The 22,797-nt window shown below is 36.6% G+C and overlaps 1 protein-coding gene across 1 annotated transcript; it reads left to right on the forward strand.

The window, feature by feature from the left end:
- Positions 1-1,890: 1,890 nt before the first annotated feature.
- Positions 1,891-21,274, forward strand: ALDH2_1 (Aldehyde dehydrogenase, mitochondrial; the record flags this gene model as incomplete). Its single annotated transcript, XM_035731277.2, has 7 exons — positions 1,891-1,934; positions 3,575-3,753; positions 5,077-5,252; positions 6,292-6,465; positions 12,007-12,164; positions 15,050-15,164; positions 21,044-21,274. The coding sequence occupies 7 exons, from the start codon at positions 1,891-1,893 to the stop codon at positions 21,272-21,274; spliced, it is 1,077 nt and encodes a 358-aa protein (XP_035588133.2).
- Between the last annotated feature and the right edge of the window lie 1,523 nt (positions 21,275-22,797).

Raw genomic sequence — 22,797 nt, forward strand, 5'->3', positions numbered from 1 at the left:
TCTCAAAACTCAGTGAGTAATTGATTTAGGTACTATAGAGAACGTATAAACTTCGTATGGGCTTGAATTAAGAGTTTTTAGTGTGATGTAATTACTGTAAAAATGGACAGTTTATTTTTGGGGATCAAAAAACTTTGAATCTACATTTCACTCTAGTTGACATTATTCAGTACAGTGTAACTGGGATTTCATTCATTGTAAAAATTTATATGGTGATAATTTTTCTTCAGTAAAATTGGTTTACATGTATATTTTCGCCCAGCAGTTCGATCCGTGTAACATCATTATCTGATAAGAACTTTCTTCAAAGTGTTTATCATCATGTCCACTTCGAATTGTGTGTATAATAATTTATAATTGAGAGTAAAGAGAATCAAGTTACATACAATCACTTATCGGCTCCTTGAAAGCATTCTAATGGCGTATGTAATCATCAGAAAGATAAGTAAAGCAGCCACGAAGATTGATCGATTGTATGCTTATGCGTATATATTATTCCAATTAGTTACCTTGTTAGATGTGGGTTCGATTCATCAGTTGCTAATTTTATTTGTGTAAGTTAAGTTGGTTGAGATGACCAAGACTACCAGTATATCAAGAAATAATAATTTTAAACAGACAATATTGAAAATCGATACTACTGGCAAATACACTTTCATAGTGTGATATGGTTTTCGCTAACAACGATTACTCTAATGACACTTCAATTCAGGATATGACAGCTTCTTTACCTTTTAACCACGACTACTCTATAACGGAAGTCCTTTAAGAAAGTTGTATTGATAAGGAACACAGAAGATCCAAATTACATTCGAATTTATTTAGTTATATAATAATGATTATTTTTACAGTTTAAAACGTGAAGTGATTATAGCTAGGCTATCATTGAAAGCGTAAAAGCACTGGATGTCTGTCTCATCCTAGTATGAGACTCAGTCACGTTGGACATCCAAGACTCTGCATCTGGGAATTGAACTATTATAACTAACGTAATTTTACGTTGCACGATCGCCTCATTGATGTTTTCACTTTTATATTTGAGTTTCCTGAACATTCGTGAAGTGTTCGTGCGCTAAGCTACCATTACGGAACTCGAATTTCTGTAGATGGGACAAGACTACTTATATTCTCTTCTTCCCTAATCTACTAACTAGATTAATAAATCAAGTTCCCTTGTAGAAGCTATATTAATCTAGACCCCAGTAGAAGTATTGCATTTGGCTCCGTCAAGTAAATATACCGATTGCAATGATTAGAATTTGTGGATTGATAATTTTAGCTGAACACAAATCATAGTGAAAATGTGTTGCAAGTTCATAAAATAGTCAGTCAGTTAGCTACAATGTAGGACCACGCGCATATATGCATCGGTCTAAGTTGCCATACTTCATTAACACAACAAGATGGACACTGGATTCGTAAAAGTAGTTAATTCAGTGGTGGTAATATATAAAAGAAAGATTGCATATAAGGATATAGTACAGGAAGAAAGAATTAGTCCGTAGAAAGAAAGATATGAAACGATTTTAATCTGTTAGTTTAAGGGAAGACAGAGAGTGTATACACCGATGCCATTGTGATCGATTCTGAGCCATGTCACCTACAGTCTCCAACCATTTGTTACGATAGTCACGCGGACCCCAACCAAGTAGTCTGCATCTCCCAACATGGCTCAGACTAAAAGTTAGTGACTTCAAGCAGTGATGCCACGTCATAAAATAGTATGAGAAAAATGTTTTGCAATTCGACCTTACATTCACCTTAAATTGATATTGATTCTTTTTCTTATAAATTGTATGTTTATGCGGATTCTACATGCCTAAAATCTGGTTATTGTAGAAACTATTTTAAGTTTCTAAGTTGAATCATTCATTTTCTTATCACTGTTACATGGATTGTACTGGTTTTCTAAGGCTTTACCTAGTTTCTTTTACGTACGTGATATTCACGAGTTTGCAGGTCTAATGCTATTTTCTATCAAGAGTATAACTCGTTTACATAGTTTAGGTTTATCTATCCTGTTTTAAACTACAGTTTGTGTAAAAGTTAGTGATAATGCCCGACTACTCAAACTAAAGTGGGTGGACTTTTGACCAAGTTTTATTTAATATACAATTCAATCACTAAATAGAGTACCCATAAACAATGTTTATGATGATGGTAGTTTCAACAATTCAGTCACTCGTACGCAGATTTATTCGAATAATGTCATTTGTACAATAAGTGGTTGATCAATAGGGTTCGAGAGAATAATTTTTGTAGCTCGCTTGGTATCGTTTTGTTCGATCCTTGTTACCGAATTTTGTCCTAGCTCGACTTCATACAAATAATTGACTTAAACACCTGAACGAATGCGTTTACCTCCAGTGTAGTAATAAATGAGTCGCAACATCAAATCCTATTGGATAAAGTATATTTGAATTGAGCTTGTCTTCAAGTAGAATAATCAGGTAGACAAACCGCGGGTGACTTATGATGACTTATAGGTTTTAGTTGAAAATAACTACTCACATAATAATTATACACTTGAGAACCAAACATTTTTCTTACATCCTTTTATTACTGGCTGAAGAGAATATGTATACTAAACAACCAAAAAAAACATGAAATGAATAATTTCGCCCAAATGTCCTGGTACGCTACAGAACGGTGAATCTGTTCCCCCTCTCGAAATACTCCTATAAACTCATGTGTTTATAGCCACTGACTGCTCACATCAGGCGTGTTGTTTACGAAATCCGGGAGATGAAAACGAAATCTCCAATGGAGGCTTAAAGTGCATTGGTGTGTACAAAATATCGACATGGAGGATTTGGAAAACCCTGATTCCAAACCAATGGTACAAATGAGCTCATGGTTCCTAAGGGAACAAACGGCATATGAATCTATTATATATCACCATCTACCATGAGACCGCATCTCGTGAAGTTGCTTCAATGTCTTGTGGATTAGATCTCTAGGTCAAAAGGGTGGGGAGTGGCCCTCTAAGAAAGGAATCTGTTTTGATTAAGGTGACTGAAAAGAAAATTTTAAAACCCGGATATTAACTACGGATCTTTCAAAAAAAAGGGGAGGTGTTAGGATAGTCGGAAAAATATACCAATAATTATCGTGTTAAGTCTATGGTGGCCTTGGACCTTAAATGTACATTTCTTATTGGTCGATGTTTATTTCACTTGTTAAATATTGTGTAAATATTGTTTTCTATTTTATGGTACGATGTGGTTTGTTTGGTTAGTATATAAATAGAGTATGTCTGAAATACAATGATTCATAACTCAGAGGCTGTGACTTGTGTTCCTGACTCAACTGGCTGGGACAGACTGCGAAGCGGGACCAATCAGGGCGCTAGGTCGTTCATACGTGTTTTCCGTGTTACTGCGATCGATAAATACGCTGCTTATCAAAACTTGCAGTCTCTCACACGTTACAACATATCCCATCCGTCATACGTATCCTATGTGACGCATATATATCTTGATTCCCCTTTTTACCAATGTTAATGTGTTCAAGCGTATTTCTCTCATTTCACTATCCACTTTTTACCTGTTTATTTCTCAACAATTTCGATCAGATTTGGTGAAACTGCTGGTAACGCCCTAGTCATTCATCCTGATGTTGATAAAATTGCGTTTACTGGTTCAACAGCTGTAGGACAATTGATTGGTCAGAATGCTTATAAACATGGTGTGAAACGAATTACTTTAGAACTTGGCGGAAAGAGTCCATTAATTATTTTCAGTGATGGTGATTGTAAGTTGTATTGTAAATCAGTTTTTTTTAACCTTTGTAGTTGTAGATCGTCTTTCCCATTGAATTGAAATAATTTAATTTGCACAGTTGTATCCGTGCTCATTGTACTATTATTTTCTAGTCAAAGATGATTCCTCATTATCGGTCCAAATAAAAAAAACTGAAAAGTATTGAGCCGATTTTTCATCCTAATTCGAAGCTTGTCAATATTACACATAGATGTGCTTTATTTTTGCCTTCATAGGACGAAAACTGCTGTCATTAATTAAACAAAAGTGTGTCCAAAAGGTGAAATTGATGAACTCGATCTCAATTTCGATAGACGTCAGGTTTATATATCACTGTAGTAAATTGTATTACAGAAAGGGAAGGCATATCCAAAACTTTTAAAATTATGTGGGTAATTCCTCTGTATCGTCAGGAAGAGTTCAATACAAGATGCAGGTAACAGATTCATTGGAATAACGCATCAACAATTGTATGAAGTTTTGAGTTCTCGGGACGTTTATATACATGTAAATAATCAATGGTTCTACGACAAATAACAAGTAGCTTAAAGTTAAGAAAAAAAAGTCAGTCAAAGCGATAAACTCAGGAGCAACGACCGATTCTCAATACATATCAATCCAGTAATTTCAGTCAGATAAAAATTTATCGATTAGTAGAACTTAAAAACGGTCAGTCTGTGATTACTATAGTATATGGATGAGTAATTGACAATTGTATGAATGTTTCCATCAAACAAAAGTTCATATCATTACTAGTAATGGATTGAATTATCCCATGTTTTTAAATCATTTTTAGTGTAGATTTGGATTATATCTTGACTGAATTTTGAGCAGTCTTTGTTTGGATATGCACATCTCATGCAGATTACTGCAACATAACTATTATATTGAAATTTATTGAGAATAAATTGGTTGTGAGTAACAACGGAATACTGGATACTGGTCTCATCTTGTTTGGTACTCGTTATCTGAATATATCTACATTTCATTGTTGGTGTTCGCTCTGGAAAAACTCAAACACGAGCTGCTAATGATGTATACGACATACTCACTGGATAGGTTAGTGGCTATTCTAGATTCAATACCTCAATGGAGAATGTATTTAGCGTTTCAAGTGAGATACAAGGTTCGAGTCCGAATAGTTGAACGTCAACACTGGGATTTAGCCGGTGAATGCAACTAATAAGTCCCTGGATTCCATTGTTAACCACTATCCATCTATTCTAAATAAAAGTCTATTTTATTTTCAAAGATTATTTCACTCTATCATAACCTACTTTATTCATTTTACATTACTATTCTTTTTAAATTTCAGTTGATCGAGCCATAGCTACGTCACATTTTGGTTTATTTTTCAATCAAGGCCAATGTTGTTGTGCAAGTTCACGTATATTTGTCGAAGAATCAGTTTATGATAAGTTTGTTGAATATAGTAGTGAAGAGGCTAAAAAACGTGTAGTTGGTAATCCTTTTGATTTAAACACAACACAAGTGAGTAACATTTAAGGCTATTTAAACATTTAATTATCATTTCCTAGTGAAATTGTAATTTAAATGCATGATTATGTAATGTTCATTATATAAATATTCATTTGATCTGTATATGGTTTTTGGTTACGCTAAAAGGATCGGATATTTTCTAAATATGATTATTAATTAATTCATTTATTTAAACACATTAACATTGGTAAAGAGGGGGGGATCAAGATATATATGCGTCACACCGGATTTTTGTGAAGGACGGGATACTGTTCAATCGCCCTAATCAAAACAGATCGCCTCATTAGAGAGCCACTCCCCACCCTTTTGACCTAGAGATCTAATCCACAAGACATTGAAGCAACTTCACGAGATGCGGTCTCATGGTAGATTGTGACAAATAATAGATCCACACCCCGTTTGTTGACTATAATTAAATTGGTATTTGTTTGGTGGGTTCAATCTCGTACCATCTGGTGTAAACATCAATATGCTACCTATAAACTTATGAAGTGACGTTTATATTAAATTCTTAACGAAGAATTGGTTTCCTTGAAGTTCCACATGATCTTTGTAACAACCGTTAAGGTGTTTGGCTATACTCTACCATTTGTTTTTTCAACCACTTGCTCATATTGGTAAAGACGGATAGTGGCTAGCAGTGGAGTCCAGGACGCGCATTTCGTTCTATTTGTGACTCGTCAGCTGGATGTACCTGCATATCAGAGTTGATGCTCATCTGGGACTCGAACCCAGTACCATTCGCTTCAAACGCCATCGCGTTATCCACTGCTGGTCACTATCCATCTTGGCTTATAAAAGCTTTTAAATTAAGTCAATATCGAGGCACATATGCCAATAACAGACTGATCAATTGCAGTCTTAAACGTCAATGGGAAGATACAAGCAAAACAATACCAAGTGAATTCACTTGCTTATGATTTTAAACCTTTGGTCAATGCTCAAATCTCTAACAGTTGGTGAATATATTTTTAAAGTTAGTGTTATCTCATTTTGGTTTCATACTAAAATGCGGTTATTTGTTATTCAGGGTCCACAAGTTGATGAACACCAATATCGAACAGTTATGTCATACATTGAATCTGGTATAAAGGAAGGTGCCAAATTATGTGCCGGTGGCAAACGGTTTGAATCAGATGGTTATTTCATTCGTCCTACAGTTTTTGCTGATGTTCAAGATGAAATGCGCATTGCTCGTGAGGAAGTAAGTTATTCTATTATTTATAGTTTGTTTCAACTTGTATGTGCTATACATGGTGGATATTGTTTAGTTGTTCTCGAAATATGGATCCAGCAATACCAGTTAATTTTCAACACAGAGAAACATTAAAACTATTGATACAATATGACCGAATAGATAAGTTTATCTACCAACTAAAGAATGAGCATACTGAACAGCAGTTCAATTTGTTTTAATTTGTGGTTGTGGAATGTAGCTTTTAGAATAGAGGATATTCATAGGCTTCTAGTGTTTGAACATAATTACCTCCAAAACACTTATTGCATTTGTTGAAACATCGAGTTAGCAATGCTGAGGTTGAAATCAAGGTACTGGGTAAATATAGCGAATCGGTTGACAAGGTTGTGAATCTTCATCGACAGTGGTAGTTGGGACATGTTTGACGTATACCTAACCACCACCTACCTCAATGCGATATGTTCATTGGTGTGAAAATAGGTTGGAGGAAAGCTAGCGACTTCCAAACCAAGACGTTATGTAAGTTCATGAATTCATTGACATTTGGATTAAGCCATGTTGTTGGGTGCAGACTACTAGGGTTCGTGGTTAACAACGGTTAAGAGATTTTGGGTGACATGGCTTAGAGTTAGTCATCCTTTGTCTTCTGGAACTATGACAGGTTAGCACAATGACTCAGATGTGTTCGCCCTTTGTCTTCCTATAAACATTTTGTTTTTAAAATCATCCTGCGAACGATATATTGTGAAGTTCGAGATGCTTTTACTTTTTCTTTTGTTGAATTAATTAAATAAAACAGAAGACTGGAATTTCGGGAGACCTTTAATATTCTGAGAAACTAAATGAGTCAACATTATCTTGTGTTTAGTACAAGGTAACCAACAATATCTAGACAAAATTTATGATAATAACAGCGGTGAAAATAACACAATAATAATAATTGTTACTGGGGTAATCCTAAGAATTAGTACTAATACTGTAGTGAACGAGAACACAAGTGGGGACAATCGAATGTATTTGAATACAAAATTACAGAATATCTTAGTAAAATCTAAGGGCCATACAGTAAGTACTTGCAAAATGTCAATCAGCTGTCAGACTTGACTGATTCTTCTTTTCCACGCCAATCACTCTCTGTTCTCGTTCTCTTCTCTTCGATCTTCTTAACCTTCTGCGTCCATGTATTTCACTTTCGATTGATGATACATACTACTTATATCTGTCTATATCAGTAGCGCACTGTTATGACCTTGAATCGCTTTTACCCCGTGATACTTGTTATGACTTGACCTTGGTCGGTGTAGTCTAAATTATGACCTTGACGCGTTAGGCTGAGTGGCTTAACCTTGAGTCTAATATGCGTGAGTTCGATTGGGGTAGAGAGAACTATTCTAAATCCTGATTTGTTGGCAAGCACGCGAGTGAAAGAAGACAAGACAGTTGGAACACTAAACTCTGGATTCTCTGAATTCGGATTACTACAAAAATGTACATGAATAAATAAGTGCATATCTTGACCACGACGTAGGACAATTTGGAAAAATACAGTTATGCCCGAACAGGGAATTAGGGTAGAAATTATAGTGCAAAATATAATGTTTAAATTACAATATTTTTGGAACAAAAAAGGGTATGCTAGTGAATGATACATAGAACGAAAGCTCGTGTTATGTAGAATAAGATAGGGACAAAAATAAATATAAGTGTTTTACAGGTTTTGAATGAAATGCAATAACGTCCCAAGAAAATAGCTTTCGTAATTGTCTGGGCTTCTTAATTCCCCGTTCATAACACCTTCCCCCTTTAAAAAAAAAGAAAAAAAAATGGTTAGTTACTATATACAGGTAAGTGCTGAGATATCATCATTGATATCTTCCTTCGGAAACGTATGTTCTCCTCTTTGGGTCTACCTGTAGAATATCTGGTCTTCTGCGTTTCCGTGATGCTTTCCTAATAGGACTTTGTTCAGGTTGCGTGGTCTTCTGAGTCGCTGAGCATTTTATGTCAAAACTGTCCAGAATGATTCTCCACATTGAGTCTAATTTCTCGGTTTTCTGTGAAGTGCCAGCATTTTCCAGTATGTGGTTGACATGGCGTGTCCACTTCTGTCCTTCAACTTCCACCACATACATTACGTTCCCTTGTCTCTTAAGTATGCGTCCACTGGTCCATTGTGGAGGTGAATATCGGAAATCGCGGACGTATACTTTTTGATTTTTCTGGAAAATTCTGCGTTTCGCCCCATGATGGCGATCAAATTGGTTTTCCATCTTTCTGTTTCTTTTTCCGATGTCTCTTTGCTGTGGTTTCATGGCATCGAGGGCAGTTCTTACTTTTCTACCAAACATAATTTCTGCTGGGGACATTTGATTTGGTGTTGATGGGTTTGGAGTTGTTCTATAGACCAAGAGAAAGTCATCAAGAATCTCCTCTATCTTTCCCTCCCCTTTTGCCTTCAGTAGCGCTCTTTTGAAGGTATCTACAAACCTTTCGGCCTGACCATTCGATTGTGGATGGTACGGAGGTGAACGGACATGTTTGACTCCAAACCTCTTGCAGAAATCTGAGAAGATGGAAGAAATAAACTGAGTGCCGTTATCTGTCACGAGAACATCTGGAACTCCAAAACGGGAGAATAACTGCCGTAGCTTCATGATAGTCTGTTGCGAAGTGATTTGATTTATAGGAAAAAATCTCCGGCCATTTTGAATAAGCATCAACACAAACGAGGAAGTACGTACCCTGGAATGGGCCAGCAAAATCAACATGTATACGCGACCAAGGTTCTTCTGGAGATGGCCAGGAATGTAGTTCAGCTTTTCGTGGACACTTAGAAACCTCAGCACATTTTCTGCACGCACGCACGAAATCTTCGATGTGTTCATCGATATTAGGCCAATATACATAACTTCGAGCAATAGCTTTCATTCTTCCAGTACCTGGATGGGCTGTATGCAGTTGTTTCAGGACGAGTGAGCGTAAGTTATACGGAACCACTACGCGATCAGCAACCATAATACAGTCATTTACGATGGATAAAGATTGGCGTCGTTGATAATACTGTTTCAGTTCATGAGATGTTATACGTGGGGGCCAACCACGCTGGATAAATGTAGATAATCGTCTTAAGATAGGATCGCGGCGAGTGTGTTCAGCGATTCGAGCAGCTGTCACTGGAAGAATTTGTCGAAGATGGTTTATGTAAGATACGGACGACAATTGAGAGGAAGCAGAAGACTTTGATGTAGACATAACATTAGAAAGAAGTACATGAGATTCCGAAGTTTCACTAGCGCATACTTTGTCTGAAGTATTCGATTTGGAAATTTTATGAGAAGGCAATGAATCGGCGGTATTTGATTTGACATGGTGAGAACACATAACATTTGAATTGTTTGATTCAGAAAGATCATAAGAACATGTTTCATCAGAAGCATTTAATTCGTTAATATCCAGAGAGGATGATTCGTCGGAGGCATTTGATTTAGAAATATCATTAGGGATTTGGATAGAATCATAGGAAACATTTTGAGAACATACCTCATCTAATAATTTATTCAAAGTATCAACATGTGCAATCCAATCTAATCCCAATAGATCTAAATCGTGTCGATTTGTTAGATAACAAACATCTGTAAATTTACTTCCCATAAGTTGAACATTGCATAGGACCTCTCCTGTCAACTTTACTATGTCTCCTGACGCATTTCGGGCGACATGTTCTGTCGGTCGGATGGATGGGCATCCTAACTTGTGCCATGTGTTCTTTGAAATCAACGTGACATCAGAAGCAGTGTCTAACTGAAGTCGTATAAGTTTTCCATTTACTAATAAATTTACAAATTTCTGCCTATTTTTAAATCCAACTTTAAAGGTTGCAAACGTGGTTTTAATCTGACTATTTGATTGTTGCTTTGAATTTTCACTACGATGTTTAGTCTTGCGTTTATTTAACGAACAATGACCTTCTTTGTGGCCAATGCGATGACATTTGCGGCATTTATGATTCTTAAACGGACAGAATTTTGCAAAATGCCATGCTCCGCAGAACCAGCATGGTGATGGGGGTTGGCAGGTTTTTCATGCTTGTACAGTTTTGTTTCGATGATTTTATGGATCGGAGCGCATTAATTGAATCAGAACCGGAAGGTTTACCCTTCTGTTGCACCATCGCAGTGTCATGCTTGAGATTAAGTAACCGCTGACATTCGGTTGTGACCATTTGTAATGTCATATTTGGTTCTTGTTCAATGCGTACCAACATTCTGGTACGGACATCTGCATCTTCTTCATTCTTTAGACCACATATGAAAATCAAGCATTTAAATTGGTCCGCTGTGATTTCGTTTATTTTGAAGCGTTCGCACTGTCGATTTACCTTCCCGGCATACGTGAGATAATCGTCCTCTGGAGATTTCGTTATTTGGAAGCATTTATAGCGAGTATTAAATAATGAGGACTGTTCATCGAAAATATCAGATAAAATCTGGACTGTATCTTTGAATGATACATCTCGTGGATTTTGCGGCAAGATAAAATTCACATATTTATTATATTCCTGTGTTCCCAGTCTTCTTAAGAGTAAGCGGACTTTTGCTGCGTCATCAAGATGCGAGCATTCAACGCGGAAAATATCTTCACAGCGGTGAAACCACGAACTGAAAATGACATTAGCTTCAGGATCATACTGGAATTCAGAAATAGAATTTATGATGCTTTCATGCTTATCTGATTGACAAGCTGAGGACGACTGTAATGAGAACATTCGTGCGAATGCATCCAAAAGCTTCGTCTGATTTGCCTCATTTTGTGCTTGCTGCATTTGAAGAATAGTTTTAAGGTCATCCAATGAAACAGGCATTTTGTACTGGATCAATCAATATAGGAAAGAAAAAAAATTCTCCGTCGCCAGTTGTTATGACCTTGAATCGCTTTTACCCCGTGATACTTGTTATGACTTGACCTTGGTCGGTGTAGTCTAAATTATGACCTTGACGCGTTAGGCTGAGTGGCTTAACCTTGAGTCTAATATGCGTGAGTTCGATTGGGGTAGAGAGAACTATTCTAAATCCTGATTTGTTGGCAAGCACGCGAGTGAAAGAAGACAAGACAGTTGGAACACTAAACTCTGGATTCTCTGAACTCGGATTACTACAAAAATGTACATGAATAAATAAGTGCATATCTTGATCACGACGTAGGATAATTTGGAAAAATACAGTTATGCCCGAACAGGGAATTAGGGTAGAAATTATAGTGCAAAATATAATGTTTAAATTACAATATTTTTGGAACAAAAAAGGGTATGCTAGTGAATGATACATAGAACGAAAGCTCGTGTTATGTAGAATAAGATAGGGACAAAAATAAATATAAGTGTTTTACAGGTTTTGAATGAAATGCAATAACGTCCCAAGAAAATAGCTTTCGTAATTGTCTGGGCTTCTTAATTCCCCGTTCATAACACGCACACTACAATACAAATTCTATTCATGTATAACAGTAGCTAATGATATTGATTTCTGTCCTTTTTTTCTGTTGTTGTAGATATTTGGACCTGTAATGCAAATTATGAAATTTCGATCATTAGATGAATTGATACATAGAGCAAATCATACACAATATGGTCTTGCAGCTGGTATATTCACTAATAATTTAGAAAAAGCTATGCATGTTATGCAACATTTACAGGCTGGCACTGTTTGGTAATGTTAATTCTAAGTTTTTAATAATAATTGAAATGATAAAACTACAAATCGTGGACAATGTTTAAAGGACACTGTATTAACCTTGAGAAAATTCACCTACTTACTAGGATTAAAAGCTAAGGATCAAAGGTTAAGGTTAGGAACATGAGTTAGAGTTTTCATTATGAACCAGTATCAGTTAGAATGCTGAAATTCTGTTTAGCCGTATAGATGAGTAGTTTCCAGATCAAAATCTATTTTAAATATCATCGGTGTGTCCATATATTTATAGTCTCACCGTTGAAACTCATTACCTTTTACACTAATGTATATTATTTATAACGATACATTTATTGTATTTCAATGTCGGGTGATTTCAAGTAGAGTTGATTGAAAGATATGAATTCGGATTTCGTTGATTAATTCAGACTAACACCTAGGGCTATATAAAGCATAGTATTAATTATAATCTAGGAACCACTTTGTGTACATTGTCCAGTTAGTCAGTCCGCTACAGCGTAGGACCAGGCACGTATGTGCATCGGTCCAAGTCTCCATACCTCATTAACACAGCAGGATGAACACCGGATTCATAAAAGTAGTTAATTCAGAGGTGGTAATATATAAAAGAAAGATTGCATATAAGGATATAGTACAGGAAGAAAGAATTAGTCCGTAGAAAGAAAGATATGAAACGATTTTAATCTGTTAGTTTAAGGGAAGACAGAGAGTGTATACACCGATGCCATTGTGATCGATTCTGAGCCATGTCACCTACAGTCTCCAACCATTTGTTACGATAGTCGCGTGGACCCCAACCAAGTAGTCTGAATCTATCTACATGGCTCGGACTGGAAGTTAGTGACTTCAAGCACTGATACCACGTGTTGGTTTGCCACCCCCTAACTTTCTTCCAACCATCCCCTACACTAGTAAGCTTTGCACATTGTCCATCTGTAAGGATATTAGTTTTTACTGGAACAACTCATTAATAATTTCTGAAACACAAATAAATGAATATTCACATCTCGAACTCTAAGGTTATTTTTCTATCAGTGCTAATTTCGATGTATTTACTTCTAAAATTTTCTATAGATTAATTCAAATCAGTCAGTGTAGAGATAGCTTGATTGTAATTATTGTCAAGCTCTAATTTAAACATCATTCTACTCCTATTTTATATGAATATACAATAAAATGAGCATCCGGGCAGTATCACAGCCCTTACATAAATCGAATGATTTATGTGGCGCATACCTATTTGGTGCCTCCTTGCACCAATGTTTATATGTTTAAACATAAAATGATCAGTCGTTACACTTTATGAGATTCATTATGTAATGACTTCTATTGTAATTCTAATTCTTGTCATTTCCACACCAAAATGTCAGACATTAAGGTAAACCATACACAAGTTTGAATTTATTTACTGTCATTGTTTGAATGTTTATCATTGTCAGATTATTGTATAGCGAGATTGCTTAATTGTTTATTATCTGACGATTTAGGCGTATTAAACAAGAGTTATACAAAAGTTGATCATCATTATGCAAACAAGTATATATCAATAACGGTACTATATTAGTTTTCTTCAATTACTTTTAAGCACTAAAATATCACAGATGAGATGTGAGTACTGCCTTAATGCCCCCAAATGCCCTGGTATGGCCGAGAGTGGGGTGGGCCCTCCCTCCCTCTCGAAGTGCTCTCAGGCGGCTACGCGTATACAGCCTATGCCAAGGAAGTCCTACTCACTGCCTTCTCGTGGCGGGGGTGTTGTTTACGAAATTGAGAGGACGAAAAGCGAATGTCCGGCGCTTTAACCGGGTTCCAAACCAATGTTGCACATGGGCTCCAGTATCCTGAGGGAACAAATGGCATATGAACCAATCGTTGGCCACCGGCTACCATGGGACGGCATCTCCTCACGATGCTCCACTGCCTTGTGGGTTAGACCTTTAGGTCAAAGGCTCGGAGTGTGGCCCCCTAAGACAACCACCTGCTTCGGTCTGGGCACCCGGGCAGTATCTCATTCCTCACTTAAATCGAATGATCTATGTGGCGCATATCTATTTGGGGCCTTCTTGTGCCAATGTTTATGTGTTTAAATAAATAAATAAACCGCTTGAATAATAGATGGAAGAATGTTACTTTTCTACAGGTTATGTAACATTCTTTTTGGGAGTACTGCATTCTAGTGTACTTGTAATGGTAAATTTATCAATAATGTGTATAGGTATTCACTTCCAAATAAAGAAAACCTAAAATAACTAGGTTGATTGCGCCATTTTTCTGGCTACTAGTGTAGTGAACGAGAACACAAGTGGGGACAATCGAATGTATTTGGATATAAAATTACAGAATATCTTAGTAAAATCTGAGGGTCATACAGTAAATACTTGCAAAATATCAATCAGCTGTCAGACTTGACTGATTCTTCTTTTCCACATCAATCACTCTCTGTTTTCGTTCTCATAGGATGGTGAGTTCTGGCTCAGAGAATAAAACTCCACCTAAATAATTTCTTTATATAGTAAGATGAGTAGTGTGGAAGTATAACTTATGAGACTATTAGACATAGGATTATTATTAATATTCCCACTTTATAATTAGTAGAGACTAGATCCTAACTTCTCTTCGGACTCAAGACACGGTACAGATAAAAGCTTGGGGATACCTGACTATTAAGAGTGCTGCTTGGGCTAGCTCAAGGTTAACTATGTAGGTCATAACGTATGATTGATCAAGTCTATGGCGCTAGGTCATAATCGGAATAGTAAATACAGGACAGAAAAAACAACTACCAGAATTCCGATAGGCGAATTTAACACATGATGCTGATTAGCATCTGTAATCATCAATTGTGTTCAATTTATGAATCTGTTGTATATTTCTTTGTACAGGATCAATTGTTATGATGTTTTCGATGCTGCCGCACCTTTTGGAGGTTATAAGTTTTCTGGAGTTGGTCGAGAACTAGGTGAATATGGTTTACGAAATTATACAGAAGTCAAAACTGTAAGTATTATGTAATACCGCCCCCTGTTCTTATTGTTTTACTCACCATCACATATGTGTGTTGAACAAAGAAAGTAAAAATTAAGAGTTTATTTCACCTAGAGATAACTGTAAGAAAACTCGGATACTTTAGTTTTAATTAGTATCTGTTGCTAATGATGAAAACTAAGACGTTTATTACGAAAAACTAAGAATGAATATACAATCATTTATGAAAAAATTACATGAATACTAAACTTAATTTTATTACACATAAGCTGAATAGAATACAGGTGATCATTACATGTTCATCAGTCAGTCAGTCAGTAACAACGTAGAACTTCGTACGTACGTACATCAGTCCGAGTTGCCATGCCACATTAGTACAGAGATGCAGTTGTCGATTCAAATCCCGTAGTGGTAGAGGTAGTAAGAGTATAAGCAGTAATTGGAAAGATTAAGGTTTGAAGATGTTATTCAAGGAGTATAACCCAGTGAAATAAATTTGCAAAGAGAAAAAAAGAGACGAGGAGAATTCAGGAGATTAGAATTTGGGAGAACACAAAGAGTGGATACACCTGCGACATTCCAAACGATTTTGAGTCATGTCCTTCAGGGTCTCTAACCATCGGTTTTTATCATCTCGCGGTGCCCAACCAGGTAGTCTACACCTACCAATATGGCTCAGTCCACTTGTCAGTGACTTCATGGACTTGTGCCATGTATTGGTCTGGATGTATATTTCGACAGCAATCATTCAATAAAGATCATTTATCCGATCTAGCTAGAGTCAGACCCTAGGCCACAAAACTTCTCAAGATATGGTTATCTGTCACAGGCGATTGAGGAAAATGGGTTTTGTATATTATTCGCACTGGAATCTGTTAAGTAACTACTCACCATATAACATACTACTTAATCCTAGCAGATGGTGTTACATTCCTTTGTTTCTACTCCTACGTGTACACATTTTAATATATGTCTATCATTTCATCGGTTGGTGCAATATTTTGGCATAACTAGTATTCAATTTTTGACTCATGTACTCCTGAATTCAGTATTATGTCCAGTTTTAGATACTACTGCATGATTTATAAGAAACTGTTGCTCTACTTCAGTTCACTTAGTTATACAAACCAACTGATTGATATACCTTTGTTAAAGTAAAGAATAACAGATAACCTCGTTGTGCACTATTGTACTGAGTATATGATCCAGCACTAGAATTTCCTCAAGTCATTTACTTTGAACAAGCATGTCATAACCGTTGAGCAGTTTGCTTATCTTTTACCGACCATATGATAATATCAACCAAAAGGTTATAAATTAGTTTAAGGAATTAGGATCAAACGCTAGAATCAGAGGTTAGAATTAAGAAATACGAGTTAGAGTTTTTATTATGAACTAGTATCAGTTAGAATAGATAACAGTGTTTCATGCCAAAATTTATGACTTATCATTTTTAAATTCCATTGATTTGTCCATAAATTATATCAGATGGGTTTTGTGGATATTATAGTAATTTCAATGGTTAAGATCATGAGTCAATTGAAGCTAAACCACTATGGAAAACCTGGAAGCACTGGACGGCCGTTACCTCCTATTGTGGGACTCCTCAGAAGTTCCTGTAGTAAGTATTGTTTATGAATATGACCAACAACAATTGTTCATCACCTCAAATAAATTATCTTTATTTGAAATTGTATCACATTTTGTGTATTCCTTTTTTTAAATCATACACTCTAGGTAACTACGCGGATACTTCGAAAGAATTCATAAACACAGATAACTATTGGTTATTTATTTTTGTTATTCTTTATAAAATTTATTATTTGAAATTGGTGATCAATTCGAACTTTTAACTCATGAAGGTATGATTGAAATTTTGTGATAAAATCGTGTTTGATTTTAAATACATTTTTTTCTTATTTATTTATTTATTTGAACACATATTGGTACAAGGGGGCACCAGATATATATACGCTGCACAAAACAATGAGAATGGGAAGAGAAAAAGAAGGTGGAGTGCGTGTAAGGAAAAAGAAAAGAACAATAACGAACACAAATCAGTGTATGGTAGTGAAATAACAATAATAATAATGGGGGAAACGGAAAGATACAATCAGAAAGAATTTTTTCAGTTAAAGAAGTTACAACCACTTTTTTTATGAGGAAAGTAAAAGAAGGTTACAGCAGGATCTCCACTGGCTTCTATACTGAGCCATGTCTGATAACGTCTCTAGCCACTGTTACACCATCTGTCGGACCCCGACCAGGGAGTTTAGAAGGACCAACAGAAGCCAGCCCTTTTGCAGCTTTCTTTCATACCACGACACCATGTCATACACTGACCACCTCTCCGCTTTTTCCAACCAGTCCCCGCGTCGGTAAATAATACACGACGTGGAATTCTCTGGAACGACATTCGCAAAACGTGTCCAAGCCACCGAATTCGATGCTTCAAGATGGTGACACCACTGGGATTATCGTCTCTGTGCCCGAACACACGATGCCGAACCTCTGCATTACTGACATGGTGTTGCCACTGAATGTCAGCAATCCTTCGGAGACAGCGATGATCGAACACAGAGAGTCGTCTAACGTCCTCAACTCGGAGAGGCCAGGTTTCACAAGCATAGAGCAAAACTGCTCTCACTGATGCGTTTTAGATCCGACCTTTTACAGCCAGACTAACATCACGAAGGCGCCAAAGATGGCCCAGATTAGCAGAAGTCGCTCTGGCTTTCACTATACGTGCATTGATGTCGTCACTCACGCCACCACCAGTACTTGTGTAGCCACCTAGATACACGAACTTCTCGACTACTTCTATCTGCTCACCACCTAGGGTAAGTACAGGATTGGAATCCTGCCACTCTTGTAGACGTACTTTACATTTCGAAGGTGCAAAGCACATACCGTACTTACACTGATTGCCAACTGACTAAGTGTGGATTGTATGCCCTGAGCATTATCGCACAATAAGACAATATCGTTCGCATACTCAAGGTCGAGAAGTCTTTCCCCAGGGAACAGATCCACACCGCCATTACTTACATCTATCAGAGCTGTTTCCAGAATGTCATCAATATATGTATATAACCCGATGTCCATTACTGTAGGAGATCAGTATTTATGTTCTTGCTTGATAGTTGGTTATGGTATTCGTTTTTTCATCCTGCTTTGGATTTATCAGAATTTTAACACTGTCTCAGCATATTTATGTAGATATGCCTTATCCAGTGACAGGATTGAAAAGTCATTTTATGTAACTCGATCTGCTAAAAAAATATTTTCAAGCATGTGATAAGATTATTAACAGATGGGAACAAAGTAAAATTAGGGAATACGAAACAGACGAGAGGTTTGGCAAAAAGCCAGGTCGCATTTAGACGCTTACTCTCTGATAGGAGGTGGTTTGCAATTTGTCTCGTAAGTAAGAATACATTGGAGTGGAGTTTGCTCATTATACTGTATTGTTAATGGAAGACCTAAGTCATATCCCGTAAAGTTGATGGCGAAGCTTCGTCATAGCCGATCCTATGCTACGTATGCTAATAAATGTGGTTTGACATTTCTCCACCTTGTATTTTTGATAGTTCTATCCATTCTCTTCTTATAGCTCCATTCAACTTTTATATTCAGTGGTTCTCAACAGCTTTTTGTCTCCGACCAAGACATGAACATAGGAGTTAGGGTTTTCTAAGTGGTTTTCAACGAATATGAAAAGCTGAAGGAGGCCTACAGTGACTCTCTAGAATGTCTTGGACATCTGTGAGCTGTAGTTTGTATGCTCTGTAAATGAATAAATAAGCACATACTTATATATTCTGAAAATGTTTATAGAATTCATGCATGTTAAAAGGTATGATCAGCCTGATATGGATAGCACCGTCAAATGTGAGAGACCGGTGTATAGTTTTAGATTTTATATCACGGACAGATTGTGGCAGATTATTTTAGTGTCGGAAATTTATTCGTAAAGTAATTCATATAGAGAGAAGGATTAGAGTAGTATCTTTTTACTAATGATAAGGAGTTTCGGATATCATAGGTATCTCTCCATATTTGAAGGGTACACCATCTAGTATTTTGAAGAAAATGATTGTATTTTTCCTCCCATAATGAGTCGAGTTCATGCTTATTGCATCTGGACTTATAATTGAAGTTACAATTGCTCCTAAGGAGAAAAACTAAATTGCCTCTGTACGTACTCCAGCCTTAACTTCTCGTTTATGCAAACACTGATAGGAAAGGAAGCTCAGTATTCTAGGAGTGGTCGGACACATACTTTTTACACTAAAATTCATGAGCCGTCATAAAGGTTGCGAAGTACGTAACTAAGATGCAACGTCGATGTTCCACACAATTTCTAGCCAGAAAAGGAATGGTCCTGTGGAATCCATTCACTATTTCTCCGGGTGTAGGATAGTGTGCGAAGATGAGTCACCAGGAGATGATGGGTAAATTGCACCCTGGTTTCCAGACATCATCTAGATCTCCAGCTCTGACAGGATATATACAAAAACAATTCGTTAATCACAGAAGAAAGATTGGACCTTCACCGTTATGCAGACAGTCCAGGAGCACGATGTTTGTCCTTACACACAAATATTCTTCTTTGTTTGACTTATAAACAGTTGATTCGACCTCAATTGCTGCGCAAATATTGTGTACTGTGTCCGAATATTACTGTTTACTTAGTACACAAATGAAGTATGTAGAATACTTGTTCATAGCTTTTCAATGTTACGTCTTTATATGTATGATAATCCCGTTTTCCATCCTACCTAATGGATTGTGTTGCATTAAGTGTGCTTGTAGAAAGCCTTTTTATAGGATTATTTGTAAGATGATGATTACTACTTCAAAGTAAGTCCAACGTTTATGCGCAGATTATTGACTTGAATTTATTCGAAATGACCTAATGAGGATTTATGTTAACCTCAATGCACAATTCGAGATAATAATTATCGGCTTTCAGGCGTAACTAAGATTATTTTATGTAGTTGTAATCAGGAGAAAACGTAGAAAAGTATATATACTCAAGATTTATAAGCAGTTTGATTCTGACTGATTGTAAGATGTGTTACTCCTTAATTTTGCACTGAGGTTGGGGACGACTTTTAGTTCGTCTCTGCACTGCACACTGAAATGATAGCATTACAGGATAAGCGAAAATGGGACAGTGAACAACATACGCCGTGTGTCACGGTTTACTGCCGTATCCCGCCATTATAAGGCTGTACATTAACTAATCTGGACATATAACACATATTTGTTGGAGTGTGTTCTTTTTATTTAGCCAATAGTAAGGGATCGATTACATCAATACCGCTTTAATAGAGTTTGAAAGTTATAGCCTGTGGGGATATAGTCCTGATACTGGAATCGCTCACCTACGACTTCTCACTTCTTGACAATTGTTTGAAATTTCGGCATGCATAGAACAACATCTTGGTCATTGTCATAATACTATTCACCAACCATTTTTAATTTTATTTTATTGTTATTACAGAGTATTGGGTAGAATGTAGTGTCTAGTGCTAGTAAATACTCATTTCACTTTCAGATGCGGGTCTGAGGGCAGAAGGCATGCGCCAGTAAATGCCAGGTAGATCAGAATAACCTCATATCACCAAATCCGGCGGGTGGGCTTGAGTAAATAAAGGAGTTCAGTGTTTTTTAGCTTTGGAGCCCTTCATCTTCAACACCTAATCCTGCGTAACTTCATTAATGTTGTTATCACCGCTCAATACGTTGGGGTTTCTTCTGAAAATTTCACCTTTCCTTAATAATGAATTGTGACTACCTGAATGGTTGCGAAGTTTGCATATGGTTGACAAGCTTCAACTGAAGCTGAAAACAAACTTATTATATTTTCTACCTCTGGTGTAAAGGATGATAAAATTCCCGCATCAGAGATTTACGTGAAAGGTGATTACAAAATAGATTCTAAGAACAGTTTTGATATCGTTTTCAGTGGCGATATTGCTAGTATGCAGTCAATGCTCAATGAGAAAAATAGATTGCGTGAAAATTGCTGCAGACATGTCGACTTCTATCATATGATCACTCATTCAGACAAGCGTTTAAATGAACAAGAGCATTACGAACAGCAAAGAAATTAGAGTTTATTACTGCAGAATATTAGTTGCCATATTCGTTTGAAGTCAATTATACTATCATTCATCATCAGCTTGAAATCACTCAAAGATATATGCATCACAGCGACGGCGCTAGTTGTTAAAAGTTGTTTGATGAGATGGTTGATTAAGTTAACGTTAAGACTAAAAATGTTGCCAGTTTAGTGGACCTCCAAGTTCATCGGAAATGTAATATTTCAAGATGAATAGTAATCATGCACATTGAGGTAGAATGAAACGTAGTGACATGACCGAGAAATTTTAAACTCTCCATTCAATGGTGTATTTGGAAAACTTTGTTTAGTGACTTTAATTCAACAGTGCCAGTTACTGCGTTAGTTCTCTCCGTAGGCCAAATATCATCTGGATCTCCGTACATGATACTTCATGTTTCGAAACAACATTTGAAGCACTACAAGCTGATGGACAGAATAATACAGCATGTAAGCTCACGAGTAAAATCCAATCTTTCCATACAATGTCCCTATAGTGATATTATATTATCTAAGCATTGTTCACAAGGTTGCTGTCATATTGTATTAACACCCTCATTTACTAGGAATGAATAAAATTTTCACAGATTTCTGCATAAGCCTTGCTCGTAGCAATTGAAACTAGTGTGGAGTTTTGTTGTATGGTCTTGGTTGAGACAAATGTCCCTCTCGTATTCTCTTTGATAGATACTCGACGTTTTTCTGCAATTAAATGTTTCATTTAAAAAGGAGGCCATACATCAAACACGATGGTCACATCCTCATCACATTCGAAGGGCGAGCAAAGAGGCCTGGAAAGACATATCTTGATTCCCGTGATTTCTGTGTTATCCATATTATTCGACTAGCATTCATTTTAAATATGAACTGTGAGCATATAAAGAAGTTGAAAGACGAACGATGGTTTCTATATATATCATATACACTCATATATCTATTATATACACTTTCCGAAATAAGATTTTCGTTTGATCCTTTAATTCATGTTACGTTGAATATCAAAGAAGTGATAGACGATCCAAAAGAAATAAATGAGGTGCATAGTAAGACCTTCACGTTTCTACTCATTTGGTGTATTCAGTTTCAAACCACATGAAATTTAAGACCTTGAACTCAGTCTGTATGATGTAGTTGATCTTACCAGGAAATCGAAACTTTTTGGCAGGAAGAAGATGAGATGTTGACCACATTTACTGAACACGGTGGCCCAGACACATTTATCTTCAGAGCAGATATGGCCTGTTGCTTGGAGCAAATACTTTTCCATGGCAGTGGTAAATCACGCACTATCTCACACTTTAAATAAAGGTCTAGGTTAGACGTGAATAATTACTCCTTGATTATCTTTCCTTTCGCCGTATCCACACCTGTGTAGGAGGTTGTTCAAGCGGTATTTTTATTACTTAGCTAGCCAAACACTTGCTATATTTCATCATGGAATCACATCTTGAGGCTTGAATAATCTGTCACTTGGAAAATTCTAACTATTTGATAGGCAACAAAGATGAAGAAAAA

Source organism: Schistosoma haematobium, chromosome 7, assembly GCF_000699445.3.
Source record: "Schistosoma haematobium chromosome 7, whole genome shotgun sequence".
Taxonomy (NCBI): domain Eukaryota; kingdom Metazoa; phylum Platyhelminthes; class Trematoda; order Strigeidida; family Schistosomatidae; genus Schistosoma; species Schistosoma haematobium.